Below are 16,913 nucleotides of genomic sequence, written 5' to 3'. Positions count from 1 at the left end.
TGCAAGCGATAAATTTAGCGCTAGCGTGCACTAAAATTGTGTACGTCATTCTAAAACTTCGTATTACATGGAAAATCAAGACCAGCGAATGACCTCCTCTTTCTCCACGGAACGTCATCACAGTCGAGTGGCACCAACTCAGAAATATACCTGTTCCGCAAACTATCTTGGGTACTGGTTGGCCTATAAGTTTTGATTTCGATTGACCAACCTCACTTCACGACGTCGCGTCACAATCAAATACAATGCGTGCATTTTTATATCTGCAACTTTCCTTAAACTTATAATACTCGTAGGTTTTGCCTACCAACGGAGGGAATGCCGGGGCATGTTTTTTGGAGCTACCGACGGTGCCGGAGTTTGTGCTCAGGTAAACACAGGACGACGATGGCACATGGAAGAAGTATACAAGGCGGGTCACCCTGTTCTATCGGCTCCTCAATGCCATAGACTTCTGAAATTATCCGTAAGCCGAGAGGGTTGCGCTGACTCTGGAGTTGTGGCCAGGCCGCCAGAAAGGTATGGGATGCGGCAAACCGTACTTTTCCCGCTCGCCAAGCCTAGGCAGGCTCTTACGGCCGCTGGGGGTTCGTGTTTCAACAGGGGCTTCCTAAAAAATGAACGGGCTGCAAAGCAAGCGAGCGCTAGCTTTGTTTTTACGCTCTGCTGGGAAGCAGTACTTTGTCAAGGGAGCGATGGAAACCGAAACCATGCCACTCCTCTCCATGGCCAACCGGGTCCACTCCGGTCACTCTTAAATGGGCACTCAAGTGGAATCTAAGATCGTCTATTTACGACGATAATTCAGTCTACGGGCTTTAAGTATTCTAAAATCCTAAATTTAAATTCATGGGCGGCCGATTTCCCCATTAAAATCTAATCAAAGTTCGCGAAACGTCCATCTTTCTGCGCCTTAAAGCAGATCATGCAGGGGGTCGCCTTCCGACGGCGTTTTCAAACAATACTCGCTGTATTACATCTCTAACATCCAAAGGTTTGACGTTTTTGTCAAGGTATACAATGGACAACGAGCATGAAAAGAGCAATAATAGTAACGTTCGGAATCTCCACGCATTTAACTATTTTCGTTGCTCATATTTTATGGAGGTTGTTGGACCCGAGGATGGACCCCCAACAGCAAATAGTATCCCGTGTATTTCTTGCTGCGAGTTTACTTTATTCTGAAACCAGAAGCTCCGTCTTCGACGCGAGCTCGCTGGCTTCCGCCGTGCCCTGGTTGCGCGTGCCCGCGCGTCCACACTTGTGTTGGGAAGGGCAGAAAGCCCGCACTGAAGGCGTAGCTTCTAGTCTCAGCTTAAAGGTGAACGGAGCATAGGGCGTCTTGCCATCTAGAACAGTTCATATTTTTTGGCTAAAGCCCAACAAACAATAAGCACTCAAAAACAATTAAAACGTGTTGTTGGCCTGGTTGGTTCATGATGCAGTCTAGAATTTTTTTGCGCGACACAAGGGACAATCACAAGCGAGTAGACACGGACAAGCGCAACTTTCAACTAGTTTATTCGTGCTCGATCGACCACGAACATCTAGAAAGAGCACGCGTAGCACGCTTCATATAAGGAAAAAGGAAACGTTCTGTTTCCTTTTCCCTTCTATGCTACATCGAAAGGAAAAGGAAACAAAACGCTTCTTAAAAAGTGAGAACCAACAAACAAAAACAGCGTTATATCAAATGCATGGTAAAACTCTGTAAGCAATGGGTAAAAAAAAAAACGAACGTAAATGAATTTGAGAAAATATATGAGTGAAAACTGTTTTGACAAGTGTATCAGTTTTCGTAAAAGCGACTAACCTATCTAGGAAAGCGAACTCTTCGTTAGTGTAGAAAAACTACAGCCCTAAACACAATGAAGTTGTTGAAGCGTAGCCAGAAGGAAATTTTATGAGTTGTCAATTCATGGCAAAAGTATGTGAGAAGTGTGCGAACGAAGGGTGTTCTACAATTGACATCGCCGGCTGGGAGGTAAGTGACAGAGCGACGATCCTATAGACACATCGACAAGCAGTACGTCGCAAGACTAAGCAAGCAGTCCTGTCTAAAAGTTGATCGACCTAAATATAGCTAAAACAAAACTCTTTCGTGAGTGTGTTGCCGTGCCGATACTCTGTCAGTTTCAGGACTATACCTACTATCTACGCCTGTCTTGTCAGAGGATACGCGTGTTTAGTTGTCTGTGTAAGTACCTGTATACATTTTTGTGTCCTAATATGTCATTGTATGCGTTAATTTGGACATGGTGGGGCAAACATTCATCATGATAAGATTTTTCTTATTGTCTTTAGAGCTGTGAGCACTTAATTTGATGAGTGATGCGCATATATTGTCGGGGTGCTCAAGGCGTTGGTGCTCATGACTCTTTCATAAATTAGACTTTTCTTTGTGTTCGTATTCAACTACAGGTGCGTACCAAAATGTCTGTGCCCCTCATACTTAGGTCTTCGCCCGGAAATATGTTTAAAAAATGATTAATAAAAATACAGAATAGGGTCGGTGTCAGTGCAGCATCAGAAAAAAGGCCTATAACCGTTTTGAAAAGTGCTGCAGAACCTTGTGGGCTTGCCCGGGTCGAGTTATGCCGCCACCTTTTTTTCTACCAGTTTCAATAATGGTACTACCAGGTTTCTCTATGAAATGATAAAACGAAAAACGCATGCGGTTTTGGAACACCAAAGGCGGTATCTGTAACTCATCATAAAATATATGGGGTTCTTCTTAGCCCTAATTGTTAATGACAAGGCGGTGACCTTTCTTTTGTTTATGAATGTTTCCGAATTGTATAGAGTATGTCATAACTGGTAGCTAAAAAAACAACATAAACAGCCTTCATAGTAATTTCGAGCAATATATTTTGTGCAGTTCCCTGTAGAAGAAGAAAAGATCTCGTAGAAAAATCAAAGAAATGAGCGAACGATAGCCTAACTTGAAGCCAGACATAGAACAGCATGCCATTTTTCACATATGTAAAACGTGCACGATTTCCGTGTAATGAATGTGTCCAAATTTTACGATTACAATCTTATTTCAGCAGGGGTCGGAATTAGCAATCCTGCACAACCGCTCTCCACGGTGCTAACGCTAAAAAGACAACGAAGTCAAAGTCTGCATCCGGACCATCCACAGTGATCGGCTCACCCACGGGACGACCTTCTCAATCAAACAAAGTTATTTTTAAATTTTGTCACGGCCGTAGACTGCCTGCTTTCCACAACGTTCTGCACAGTGCCACTCAATTCATCAGCAAACGTCAGTCCTCCTGGCCTGATTTTTTAGAACTCGGCATCTCTCGTCATCTCGGGGTGACGCGAGCGACATGTCCCGTCGACAGCCCCGGGCCAAATGGTCCTGTCAGGGTCCAGTTGACTCTGGTTTGCCCAAGGCCCATCTTTTCAGGCGGGCACGTCATGGCAACTGGGTGGTCTCCTTGTACGCGGTGGCACTGGATGCCCCGACGTGACCCGCCCAGTTACATCGTTTGACGCCAAGAAAGGACCTCACAATGTCGGTTCCGAGACCACAATGCTCGTCGGTTGTCCGCACTCTCCCTTGGCGCTCGCCGGAGAGGTCCGACAATCGGCGTGACTTTCGCCATAACCGTGGCTGCCAAGCCTACTCGCGAGCAAAGTGGCATAAAGGGTTTAACCTTGTGGCTTCGTCCGGCGGTGTGAAGAGGCAAGAAATGCTTGGCGCTACGAAACACCCCCTTCTTGCGATCTTTATTGTATAAGATGATGAGACTATTTTTGGGCTTGAAGCCCGCTGAGTAAACAGCTTTGTTGTGCAGAGTGGCGTCTGTTGGTTTAGTTGGCAGCGTGATGTGCCAAAAGATGGATGTAAAAACAGTGGCGATGCGTGTGTAAAAAAAAAAAAAAAAAAAGAAAGACCTTCGTTTTGATTGACTTTCTGATGTACGCATAGCTCGCTGTCCTTCGCAGGATTTGGTCTGCTCTCAACAGTGCTAATAATACTGTTTTTCGAGAGCGACAAATTTGATTTTGACGCAGTGAGGTCCAACTCGGACGCGTGATTTTTATCGTGCGTCTGGGTTGGTTTTGAAACGTTGGCTTCGAAACGTTGGTTGGTTTCGTCAAGCTGGTTTTGAAAAGTTCCCTCATATTTCGGATTTTCTGGTGGTGACTTCTCTCGTCCTAGTTTGATCAGCACCTTTAAGTGCATAGTACCAGAAAATAGTACTATTGACTCATGCAAATCCAAAATTCACTTTTGTGAATCCCCATGACACATCTCGGGGGTGACTTGGCCAGGCCGCTTAAGTGATTTGAGATACTTCAAGCGCTTCGGGAAAAGGACTTCGTTACAGTTTGGTGTGGCGCTTTCAGGATACTGAAGGTTTCAGGTCTTATGATGGCACCGACACTAACATGGAGGGCTCACCCGGCAGGTGACGAACGGGACTAAATCCACACGAGACTAAGACCGCTTAGTTAAGTCAAAGTAAAATCGGGGGTGTTTTACGGGTCAAACTAACGGCTGGTATCTGGTACGTCCCAGCGAAGGACTGATGATTAGTTTTGACCACCTGGGGATTTTTTGACGTGCAATAAAAAGCTCGGTTACACGGCGCTTTCTCTGTAAAAGGGCCTCCGTCAATTTGCAGGCATCTCGGCTAGGATCCGAACCTGCCATCTGGGGATGCGTGGGCCGGTGTTTGCTTCGGAGCCACTGCGACGGCAGACCGCTTAGTTTCCTGACTTCTTTAAAACTTTTGCCGATACGACTTCTACTCCTACTGAAACTATCAGCGGTGAGGCCAACGTGGCATTATAGGGGACTCTCCGGCTTAAATAGTGGACAGTCCTAACATCCCAAGGTCATTTTCTGACCCTAACTCGCAAGCTCGATTTGAAAGAGGAAAATAAATTTTATGTTGTAAAATGTATGCTGCAGAAAGTACGCGCTCAGCAGCAAGGCCCTAACAATGGCTGCTGATTTGACATCAGTGGAAGCTATGTATCGATCATTGATAAAATCGTACCCTTGATTCTAGCGCAGCAGCGTAGAACAGTAGATCGCTTCGAGTGCAAAACCAAATATTGTATTTCTGCGACCCGTGGTTTTCCTGTGCACAGCGATGGTTACGATAATAATAATCATTATTAATATTACAATTACTATTTCGACAACGTGTAAGTATAAAAGAGACAAGGAAGAAATAGGCATGTACACTGTGGGACTGTTAACGCGAACCCCACTTCGGCGCTTTTTCGTACCTTACTTCGAAAGGGCCGGCATCAAAGTTTACGCCTTAGGTTAGGACGTCAGAGTAGTACTTTTCACCACAGTAGTGGTTCTGAGAAAAGCCTTTTAATGTGACGATAAAAGTATTGTTTGCGGAGAAATTATTTTAAGTTCAATTGTCAGCTTCGATAGCCTTGTCTCATGCCGTTCGACAGAGGGACTCTTTGTGACCATGCCGAATTATCGCAAGCTGAAACTGTAGAAACTCTGAAGACGAATTCAAAGATACCTTCCACTTAACTTATGGGGGAATAATTCGCTTTTTTTTTTGTGGCTCAGTAAACCAATGGCAGATATCTAACCGAACATTTTACGTACTCGTGTAGATAAACGTGGGTTGCGATGTCTGCTACTTCCCTTCATGAGAACAAAAATAATTTTAACTTAAACTTGCAGGCGGCGTTTTAGAAACCAAATAGAAAACAAATGCCCAACATATAGCGCATTAATGTTTGAACCAAGTACGAATAAAAGTAAACCGTAGTATTTTAACTTTTTTTTTTTTGTTCAACAGTGAAGTTTAACCACGTTAGAGGCTTTCGAGTTTCTTTATTTTCAATGTGTCGTCGGAAATCCGCTTGGCTCCTTGCGCAAAACGTAATCTATCCGTCAGCCGTCCGCCGCCCATCAACCAAGTCTTGCCCATAAACGAGGCCAGTAGGACACGCAGGACAACACGAGACAGCTAAAAGGGCGGGAACCGCGTTGCCGCTAACTCAGCCGTCTGAGTGCGCGAGAACGCACAAAAGGAACAACCCCACTGCCGTTTAAAAATAACGTTGGCATCATCTCTAGCCAGAAGATCGATTAAGAATTCGCATAACTGCGCCAACCTTCTCGCAACAAACCTTGGAGCCAGAAAAACATTTTGTCTTGCTTTTCAGTTATCTCAGAAGAAGACGACAAAGACACCGAAGCAGCGACCGAGCACAACCTTCCGCGTACCAACTAGAATAACCAGTCTAGTGCCGAGTGCTTGCATACATTACTACGTGCAAAGGCGCTGGAACAGCTCGGCGCTGAGGATGGGTATTCTACTTCGTAAACGAGCCCGGTTACAAAAGCTCCGAACTTTGTTTTTAAAGCTAATTGTTCCAAACGATTAGGGAAAAAAAAAAGAAAGAAAAAAACGTATACACATTACAAGAAAAAAAAAAGCGTGTGGATATTTGACGAATATCTTTTATATGGAAGATCTTGGACCGCTGCCGCTTCGCATATGAGTTCACGGCTGTTAGGAGAACGGCCTATTCAGCGCATCGTGCAAGAAAAAGTTAACGTTGACTGCACCCAGAGAGTTTGGAACCCAGCCAAGCTGCCAGCGGCTCAGCGATAAACACCGGACGAAATGCTATCTCCCCGGCTGCGAGCGAGGCAGGGGGTTATCGCTGCCGCAGACAGCAGCCAACACTGGAGGATTTGTGCACGTGAGGTGTGGATGTTCGAATGCGGTCGCCCGCACGCACGGAGCCCAGCTCCGATCCTCCACAATCCTTAATGTTCTCCCGCAGAATGCAAATTTTGCGCACTTGCGGTCACCCAAAAATGCCGGCTTTTTTTTTTAAATTATTATTATTGTATTGTGGCCGCGTTTTAATGGCAACTCTAAAGATGATGTTTTATCAAATAAAACAAGGGATCCTCGGTTCAATCCCTACCTCTAATATCGTACCGGCGTGCGGCCGTGTATTTGTACAGCGTGATGCACGTTAAAGACCTCAGGCTAGCGATGGTACTGCACTGGCAAAATTTCTAACCTATAGCTTCTTCTATTGGCGGCGAGATGTCTTGGTGGCGCCCTCCTATGGTTACCTTTCGTGACGTCATCACCTTGTGAACAACAAGTTTGAATGTGCTTGTAAAGAGCATGGTGGAAGCTTGCAATCATAGCATTCTCAAACCAACACTGCCAACACCGTCAAAATTGAAGTTCTTATATTCCTCTTATTCCGTCGATGGGAAATCCTTTGCTGACGTCATAGTCAGTATTCGGCCTATCATGGAAGGCCGATCACAGCGACGCTTTCGATCGCTCACGTCGCCAATACTCTGGCAGACTAGCCTCACACTGCACCGGGAGCAGACGACACTCCTGTCCGCGTAGAGACAAAGGCCGCTGGTCTTTATGTCTACCCAGTAATCCCTCCAATCAGGGCTCGGCGCTCTGACTTTCTCGTGCTCTCTCATCTCCTCATCTACTTCAGTTTCGCTCCGTACAGTCCTGCCATGCTTGAGGCAGAGAAACAAATTGGTTTATTGAAAGAGGAAGGGGTTAACCAAGCTTATAAAAACACTGAAATTAAAAGGAAATCATAGTTTATAGGGTTTAGATGGGACATGCAATTATGTTTGTAAATTTTTCCACGAAAATATTTTTTGGGAGCGATATTTACGCCATTAAACGCAATATAGGTGGGGAAGCCCTGTTCTAGGCCCCGTTCATTACGAGAAGTGCTTAGCTAGCCCGTTTCTCGGTTCTGATTGCTTGGAGAGATTATAGACGTATGAAATGTTTGTTATAAAATTGTTTCTTCGTGCCGTAATGGCATTTACATGGACAATATTTTTATGTTCGAGAAACAAATAATCTAGATAGTCACTATTGTTTTCAAATACATCCCGAGATCGCCCATTCCACTTCGGTTATAAACGATAACAAACATGGCTGCCGGCGCTTGTCAATGAGCGTAGCTCGGTGAGCACTGAGCACTTTTGTCACTGACGCGAAAGTATCGTGCCTAGAACGCGTTTCCGATTGGTGTGTTTACCCATAGTTTGACGACGAAGCCATAGAGTGCCCGGTCGCAGACCTGGAGCGCGAGGATATGGTAGCACAGAGCATCAAAGAGCCCTTTCTCAGGATGGATGGATGGATGGATGAATACGGCTGAGCCCTTTGGATCGGGCGGTAGCTTACGCCACCTAGCCATTTTGTTTTACCATTTAAGCTTAGAATATTTAAATGTGAAATCTATATTCACTCCGCAGTGCAAAGAAAGTGAGGCTATGAAACCCCCTTGCCATCAGTGGATAAGAAAATACCTAGTTTTCTCTCGATTTCTGCCACCATTCACTTAATCTTTGCTTGGTAATCTCTACAGTCTTGAAATCCACTCTCCCTTCGCTGTCTCTAAAACCCAATGACTTTATTAAATCTATGTTGTCTTCGGTAGGCATAGGGTGAAGCCCTTTACAGTAGAGTATCAAGTGCTCAGCCGTCTCGTCCTCCTCTCCACAAGCAGTGCACACTGTATCAATTTCCTGGTACTTCACTCTGTATGTTCTGGTTCGCAGAACACCCGTTCTTGCCTCAAACAGCAATGAGCTTCCCCTAGAATTGTCATAAATGCTTTCTTTGGCAATAACTCTTTTGTTTAATCTATAGCTTTCCAGAGCCGTCTTTGTCTGCATTCCCTCTAGCCACCAATCTCTTTCTGTGGCCTTAACTTTCTTCTTAACTGAGACTTGCTCTTCCGTATCTTCGCTATAGCCCAAAAACTTTCCTCTTAATTTCCTAGTGCGCTGTCTCCACTTTGTGTCTACACTCCTCATGTATAAATAGCTGAAAACCTTTCGTGCCCATTGCTCCCCGTCCATTTGCCTCAACCTATCCTCAAATTCTACCTTGCTCACCGCTTCCCTGCTCTCAAATGATGCCCATCCCATGTCTCCTTGTACTCCCTGGTTTGGCGTTTTGCAATGTGCCCCCAAAGCCAGTCTACCTACTCCGCGCTGTTTTATTTCTAGTCTCGCATGCACTTCGGATTTCATGCATAGCACTGCGTTTCCAAAAGTCAAGCCAGGCACCATGACCCCTTTCCAAATCAGGGAATCTGGACGTCAGCGCACAGCTTTTGCAGCGGTGAGAACCCGAAACTCACTTGTTCGCTCGGGAGAAGTATGTTTCGGCGTCCCGCCGCCAGTCACGTGGCTCTCCTCTCATCCGTTGTCTGCCGCTCCACCTTTTTCATTTCGGCTGCCGCTTCTCCCAGGCTTTGTCAGTATATAGGAGGCTATGGCTCAACGCAAGACATGGAGCCTGTGCGGAGGTCGTAAAACAAGTCTGATATCGTCGTCAGCGAACGCTTATACTGATATCGGCAGGGATGTCTGAGCCTGAAGCACGAGCTTTTACTCTGGCGAACACGCTCCAATACGTGATTTTTGATCGCTTTATTGCACTGACCTGTCTTCCACCTGGAAAATGATGTATTCTGATAGTTATAGTTTCCTGTGCTGTACTATATGTAGCGCACGTTGCACTAGATATAGCGCTATCGGGAAGAAAATGGTTCCCGTCAAGGATCGAGAATTCTGCTCAGTAACTGATGAGCTGCTGAGCAGACTTGTTAAGCGATAACTAAATTAAAAATTCGGATAGTAGCAAAAAAAGCTAGACGTAGTTTTTATGTGCATAATTTATTTATATTTAATAAGTTAAGGAATCTTACATTAGGATGAATTTAAATAAGTTATATGAACATTTCGTATGTTCCCCAAATAGAACGCAAATACATCTTCCAAACTTCACGCAAGAGGAATGAACTGAATATCAATAATGCTTATAAAATTATCTCTTCCACTTTCGTTTCTCCATTAATATGCATATCGATCTTTTGAAACTAGATATCAGGGTGCGAATTTATAGAGAATAATTAATACGAAAATAAATGTGAGCAGAACGTTGAAATGTCAGATACCCAAGTTGATTAACAAAGTACTTTTCTTAACAGTTTTGTAGACGTTGTCGACGCACACGAAATGAGTTGTTATTAAGGCGCTACAATTTTGTAAAAAAAAAAAAAATCTTTTTTTTGTATCAAGATTAACCGAAGGACGCTGTACTTGGGTAGGTAATATTTTGGAAGGTGGTTAATATTATAAATATTCAACAAGTCACTACTGAATCTTCTTTGAACACGTCTATTTCGATGTCAGCCACGTTACAAAAAACAAATATAAACAATCAAAATAGACCTTACGTTTCGTCTTTGTGTTTACGTGCTCACTTAATGAGAGACCGTGGCAGCAGCATCGCGCGCGTTCTCCGGTCATTCGTGTCTTAAAAAATTCAACCCCTCATACCTTACATTATTAACAAAAATAAAAGTGTGGAATGCCGCTGACACGAATCCCAAACGAGCTGCTGCACGCACCTCTAAGCCCGCGCGGAACTTGGCAACGATACAACAAAACAGCCTATCTTTGTCTAATGAAAATGCAGATTACCTGCCTCACGTACAAGTTTACGGGGAAATAAAAAGCGAAAAAAATTACCCACGAGAAGTAAAGAGAGGCATAGAAGCCAGCACAGCAAAAACAAAACTGACCTTGTCATGCGCGTTCAACACACCTGGCGGCGCGCGCTCATAACACCAGGCCCCAGCTCCCCTTCTCTCTCTAACTCACTCTCCTCTTCCTTCTTTCCCATCCACAATCTCGATAATCTGGGCGAAACTGAGATTAATGACACTGGCTTCAAGAGCTCCAAGCAGCCTCGAAGGAAAAGATACATTACTTCGTCATCCGCGCACGCATCTCGAAAACAAATTAAGTGTTATGATGCCGTCTTGCGTAGACCTCCCTCCATCCCCCTTTATGCGAACATGGACTCATCCCTCGTGGGCAGTGGAGACAATGGTAATCTATAGGCCGAAGCCCCTCAACTACCGGCCTTGAAGTAGTCGAATGTTCTGAAGCAAGGGGAGGCGGGGAGGCGTCCGTCGTGCCCAAACCGTCATTATGATTAACGGGCGCAACAAAGAAGCCAGCAAAGGCAATTCCAAAGCTCTTCCGTGGGGATGTGTTGGTGCCGCCCTCTTCAGATCGCCAGCGTAGCGCCGGCGAGTGGTTACCCGAAGGTCAGCTTCGATCGTCTTCTGCGGCCCACCACCACCAAGTATACCAGTTTGACCAGTTCGGTTGTGTCAACGGCGGCGGGTTCACTTTGTGCGTCCATTGTGCTCTGACCCAGTCTGAGACGGCCTCCACCGTAACAACCTCTCCCCGCAGCAGAAATCATTGCATACGAAAAGACGGTCTTACTGCCTAGTTGGGGCGCTCGCCATTGGTTGTTTGACCTGTGCTTGGACGGGTCCCAACCTCACGCCTCGCCATGAAAGTTGCCAAATTATCTACTCAACTTTGGGGCACCTGTGAATAGCGGAAGTGCCACAGGCATTGAACGCTAAATGCCGCATAAAGGTTAAAAAAAAAGGTTATTTTGATGATTTGACCTTTTATCGAAAGCTCGTGGCTAAGCACATGTTCCGATCATATGAACTCTCTTATGTCCTTTTTTGATCACTCGAATCATAAATTATTGTTTTAATTGAATCAGGCTTGAAGAGTTTTTGGCGAAACTATTCCCTTCTTTGTACGAACTGTTCTCTTTTAGAGAAGTTTGTATTCGTGGTTGTCAGGTAAGCGGGAGCTCTACCCTAGGGTCCCAAGCAGTGAAGACTGCAGTCAACTACTTGCAGTGAGTCCTAAAGCTATAAAAAAGTAAAGGGCTCTGCAAGAGAGCGTTCTTTAGTAGCCAGTTCTCTGAAATACAAAGTGTTAGAAAAAAAATGCACAGATTGCTAGAACGAACCAAACGCATTTTCGCCTCCTTATTTCCTCTCGGTTGTTGGTAGAGGTGCCGCGAACCTCCTGAGGTTCGAGGTCGAAAAAGGTTGCGAAATTTTCAAACCTCGCAGAGGTTCGAATTTGGAAGTTCGCAACTTTAGAACCCCGTTAAGGTTCGAGATCGAAAAAAAAATCGAAAGTGTCAAGGTTTCTAAAAATTTAAGCTCAAGAATATTGAACTTTTTTTTTTATTTTTTTTTTTTTTTTTTTACAAATGTTCAAAAATTTTTAACATTCCAATTTTTGTTTTTTAAATCTTTGAGTCTGAAAAGTTTGAAGATACAGGTTAAAAAATTTTGTACTTTTTTATTTTAAGATTGATGTCTGAATTTCGTGGGCAGAGATCAAATTCCACAGTTTCAAAATCAGTTTTTATGGATTGATCTAAAAACAATCGAGAAATATGTGCTACAAATCTCATTGAAAGCGTTACTGCTTTCTTATATGCCGTAAATATACTTCTTCCTTCTCAGTTCTATACACACGGTACTACTTGTATTGCTCGTTATTTGTCCCAGCTTATAAAACAAGCGTTGAACTGGTTGAACGGTTCATCGGAAAGCCCTGAGTCGATCAGGTGACCGTACTTCTTACGTCTTTGCAAACTAGTAGCAATCCGATCTAACGTCGCCTAAAAGCGATTCCGCCATAAGATAACTAAATATACGGGATAACACAGGAACACAGAGACATCCAGGCTTCCCGACATTGTTTAGTTGCTCTGAGCGTTTATGTTTGGCAAGATGACCCATGAAGTGAAAAAAAAAAAAAAAAAAAAACTCTGGACACAGTCACATGCGCCCGACACAAGTCAAGGTTCACTAGAACGCAATGACTAAATTAACCCCCCCCCCCCCCCCAAAAAAAAAAAAAATGTAAGAGAACAATACAGCTTATCAGGTCACGACGGTCGTCATCGGGCTGGGACGTTTCTTCTTTATTAGTCACCAGGTGGTTACTAATGATATGAAGAAAGCGCCGACCCAGCGCTCGCTGTAGCACCATCGGCATCGCGCTCGGCGCGCGCCCCTTTCAACTAGAGTAACTGTAAAGGCTCTGCTTGCAGAGCCTATAAAGTTACTCTAGCATATACAAGCAAGCGGAGTCATATACAGTTACTCTACTTTCAACAGCCGCATTTGAGGAAACTGGTTAAAAAAACACTATGAACGACGCCCCCAGCGAAGCGCCTCGGTTGAATTTTGAGCCTGCAGATCATGAATCAGTGGGCCCGCTGGTTACATCGAAGAAACCTACGGAGCTGTCAGTGGGAGAGGCTCTGTGCGGAAGTCGGAAGAAAAGGGTGCGAAGTACGAAGCCGAGGCCACCCCAAAGGGACCATTTTGTGGCACGATCGGCCAAGTAAAACTGCAATTTCCGCTCCACTTCACACATTGACGTTGCCTGTTATTTATATAAGTTGCCTTGAGCCTATAGGGGTGAACTTGGTTCGAACTTCGTCCAACTTTTGTTCAGAAGTTCGATGTTTCTCGGCCGTTTGAACTTAGGCTCAAAAGTTCGAAAATTGTCTAATTTCTAAGCCTATATGTTCGAAAGTTATAAAACTGTCAAATTCCATAGCGCGAAAAATTGGAAAGTCCGAAAAAAATCAAATTTTTTAGCGCCAAAAATGGAAAGTTTGAAAATCGGCGAATTGTTTATGTATTCAGTTCGACATTCGAAATGTTTTCGAACCTTTCGAACCCCTTGTTTCGATCTTCGAACCTCAGGGTCGAAAAGAGTTCGCGGTATCTTATAGTTGTTGATTATCGTGGTTTCTTATATAATACGGGATCGGTTGATTCAATGTTCCTATAGCCGCAAATGACGCGTAGTGGCTATGAAACAATTTTACTTCACTTTCCACGTGTAACTTCAAAGGTTTTAGCAGAGAACCCTGTTTTGGAAGTTAGTGCGGGCCGCTGCGTAGGAACAAAGTGTTAGATTTGATCTTTCAAAAATATTCACCGAATCGGCTACACGTCTGTAATATCAGATGCACACTTAAAACCTTAAAAAGAAAACACACTATGTGCGTGCAGCTCAGTTGTCTTTCTGATCGATCTTCCTTAGAGCGACAGATACACCATCGTACACCACCACCAAATACTGTCTATTTCCCAGTTTATTGTCCGACGCCGGATGCTGTAAAATGTCTACAATAAAAAAAAAAAAGCAAAATCCTACGATGCCAGTTAATTAGTAAACAAATAATAAAATATAAGCTTCGGTGTTTATCAGAACATATATGCTCCTCTGCGCCACTGGGACCGCGCATACGTGGATAACTCATGGATACCCAAAACAGCTCCGATCGCTCAAGATGGTTCCATACCTCCTTCTAAAACATCAATAAGAACACTCGTCTACGGTTACAGTATTATAACTTTACATATTTATTGATTCAAATAAAAACTGCCTCCATTAAACTGGAGACGTGTACAACCATAGTATAAGGATATGCAAATCAGCTTGAGGTAAAACTAAATAAAAACATGATGGTGCCAAAATTTAAGCATGAAAAAAAAATGCGAACTGCGAGCTAGCTGATCGACAAAAAATAAAGATGATATGAGAGAAAAAAAAAACAAGAATTGGGTGCGGAAATAATATCAATAAAACTATTACAGCTAAAATCAGCTTATTTATTGAAAGCCATTTTATTTGGTTCCTATTCTCCAAGCTACCACGATCCAAAACCGAAAAAAAAAAATTAAGCCACTATTGTGCAAAAAATATTGCGGTCAACGTATATTATGAACAGCAACTCGTACTCGATCCGGTTTTTGGCTAAACCTGCGGCGGTCTCTTCAAGCTCAGGAATCTTTCGAATTGTCAAATACATCAAACAATGCCACCTAAACTCTTCTGTCTGGAGCAATGCTTCTTCTAAAACTGTCAGGCACGCCAAGCATGTAGAACTGTTGCATTGCAGCTCACATTGACCGCGACGGTACACTCTTGATCGATTCAAGAAATATAAATGATAACCGTAGCTTGATAATAAATGTATTTTATATTCTTGGTATTTTTTTTTTTCATGCGAAGCAAAGTATTCATGCTTTTGTTTCAAGAGCACTGTCCATGTGATCCGGCTCAGGATATTCTTTTAGTCGCGTAGACAACGTCTCGACTATCTCCTTGAAATAAATGCCCTGTATGTTGTCTTTGAGAAGGTAGAGTACAAACCAATCTCCGTAGCTGGCCTTCCTTACGATCTGGTCCATGTACTTTGGGTCTACCATTTTGCTCAAGGTTCTTAACAGCATGTACCTGTACCTCGGAAAACCGCACACAAGAATACGGTACAGAAGTGTCAGACCCGTGACGACGGCTAGGAAGATCATCCAGAACCACAGAAATATGTAAATCTTCTCGTTGATTATGTTTAACGGTAAAAGGCAGATGGAGTCATGCTTTTGAACGTCCCCGGAGGTACCATAGCGGTGGAAGCGGCACTTGGTTATCTTTGGGAAAATCTTGGTCATAGGATCGACACGAACTTCGGGATCGTCGTTCATGAACTGGATGACCTGTGTACCGTAGGTCGTAAACATGCCACCCAGGAACTTGTCGAGAAAATACATCTGTCCGATGACGTTGACAAAGTTGAGCACTTCGCAAATAAAGAACCTGATGGCATAGCTCTGGTGCTGGCTCTTGTGCCTGAGGAAGTACCGAACGACGGCATTGACTTGCGCGTTTTTCTTGTCATCCTCGAGGATGGGCTTGTTCAGCTCCAGCAGCAAGGATCGTATCCTTCCGTTCTCCCACGACCTCCACAGCCAGCGAGGAAAGTAGAACATGATCGCTTGCAGAAAGAGGACGAAGCAGACCCACTGGTAGTAGGCGTGCTCGATGACGTGGTCCGTGTCTCTGATCCTCATCTGGTCCACTCCGGGAGCCGCTACTTGCGAGCCGACGGTCGCGTTCAGTGATCTTGAGAGCGTGATGGTGCCTTCCACCCAGCAGTACGTGTTCATAACGTACTCCGGAACGGCATCGTGCGTGATGCAGTAGATCGGATTGCCGAAGAACTGCGTGGCACTCACCAGGACGCTGGAGGCGAACAGGAACACGCCAGTGAATCGGTAATGGAGGCGGAAGATGTTGTTGTCCGTCTGGATTTTGCCAAACCGGAGAAGGTTTCTGAAGGTGTCGGTGAGAAAAAGTTTGTCCATGGCTATCTATGGTGGCGATATCCCGCCGGTTGCAAGAGGCGACTAATTCTAGAGAGAGATCGCTTTTAGGTTCACGTCGTTATCACCACAATCTCGCAAAAGAACTTTGCCCAGTGTCAAGATAGCCAGACAGAAATTCTCTCGAAGCAGCACCCCGACGACATCTATCGCAACTCGCTTGCACCTTTGCATTTAATTGCATTATTATCGCAACAAGTCGTAAACAATATATATATATATATATATATAGAGAGAGAGAGAGAGAGAGAGCGAGAGAGAGAGAGAGAGAGAGAAGCCACTCTACTTTCGACGGTACGGCAGCTTTGGAAGACACATACAAAAACTAATTCTTCTGAAGAGGTTTACGTGCCTTGTTTTTTGGGGCACAATATGTAATAAACGTCCCGAAGCAACTTATGTTGGTTAGCTTGGCTACGCAACCACTGGACGGAAAAATATTAATGCAGCAGCCTTTGAAACAACATTTTCACACTTGTAATTTTTTTTAGAAATGCATCACCTTTCCTCCTTAACGCCTTTTTATCGTTCTATCCCAATTAGTAGTATATATCTGAATTTTGTTATGCCTCCATATGAAAAATTAAAAAATACTTTACACTCGTGGACACAAAATATAAAAACGCTCAAGACCATACAAACCGCAACTCAAATATTAAACTATTATTTAAGTACAGCAGAGAAAAAGCTGGAACTATATGTATGGCATGTGATAATAGCTCCGGACATGTTCGACAAAAGGCATAATATTCGGTCACCGATTCCTGGGTGATCGGTGGCCGAATATGTTAGCGCACCGCATCTTG

General features: G+C 44.1%; 1 protein-coding gene across 1 annotated transcript; it reads right to left on the bottom strand.

Annotated features, from left to right (window-relative positions):
- Positions 1–14,280: 14,280 nt before the first annotated feature.
- Positions 14,281–16,186, bottom strand: LOC8042414 (innexin inx2). Its single transcript, XM_002415478.4, has one exon. It carries the CDS (start codon positions 16,087–16,089, stop codon positions 14,965–14,967), a length of 1,125 nt encoding a protein of 374 aa, XP_002415523.1. The 5' UTR covers positions 16,090–16,186; the 3' UTR covers positions 14,281–14,964.
- Between the last annotated feature and the right edge of the window lie 727 nt (positions 16,187–16,913).

The sequence above is a fragment of the Ixodes scapularis genome, unplaced genomic scaffold (assembly GCF_016920785.2).
Source record: "Ixodes scapularis isolate PalLabHiFi unplaced genomic scaffold, ASM1692078v2 PGA_scaffold3__209_contigs__length_174095766, whole genome shotgun sequence".
Taxonomy (NCBI): Eukaryota; Metazoa; Arthropoda; class Arachnida; order Ixodida; family Ixodidae; genus Ixodes; species Ixodes scapularis.
The sequence above is the reverse complement of the archived record's forward strand: the minus strand, read 5'-3'. Positions and strand labels throughout refer to the sequence as shown.

Bases quoted from the DNA above. Each gene is read 5' to 3' on its own strand.
- LOC8042414 (XM_002415478.4), bottom strand. From the start codon at position 16,089: ATGGACAAACTTTTTCTCACCGACACCTTCAGAAACCTTCTCCGGTTT.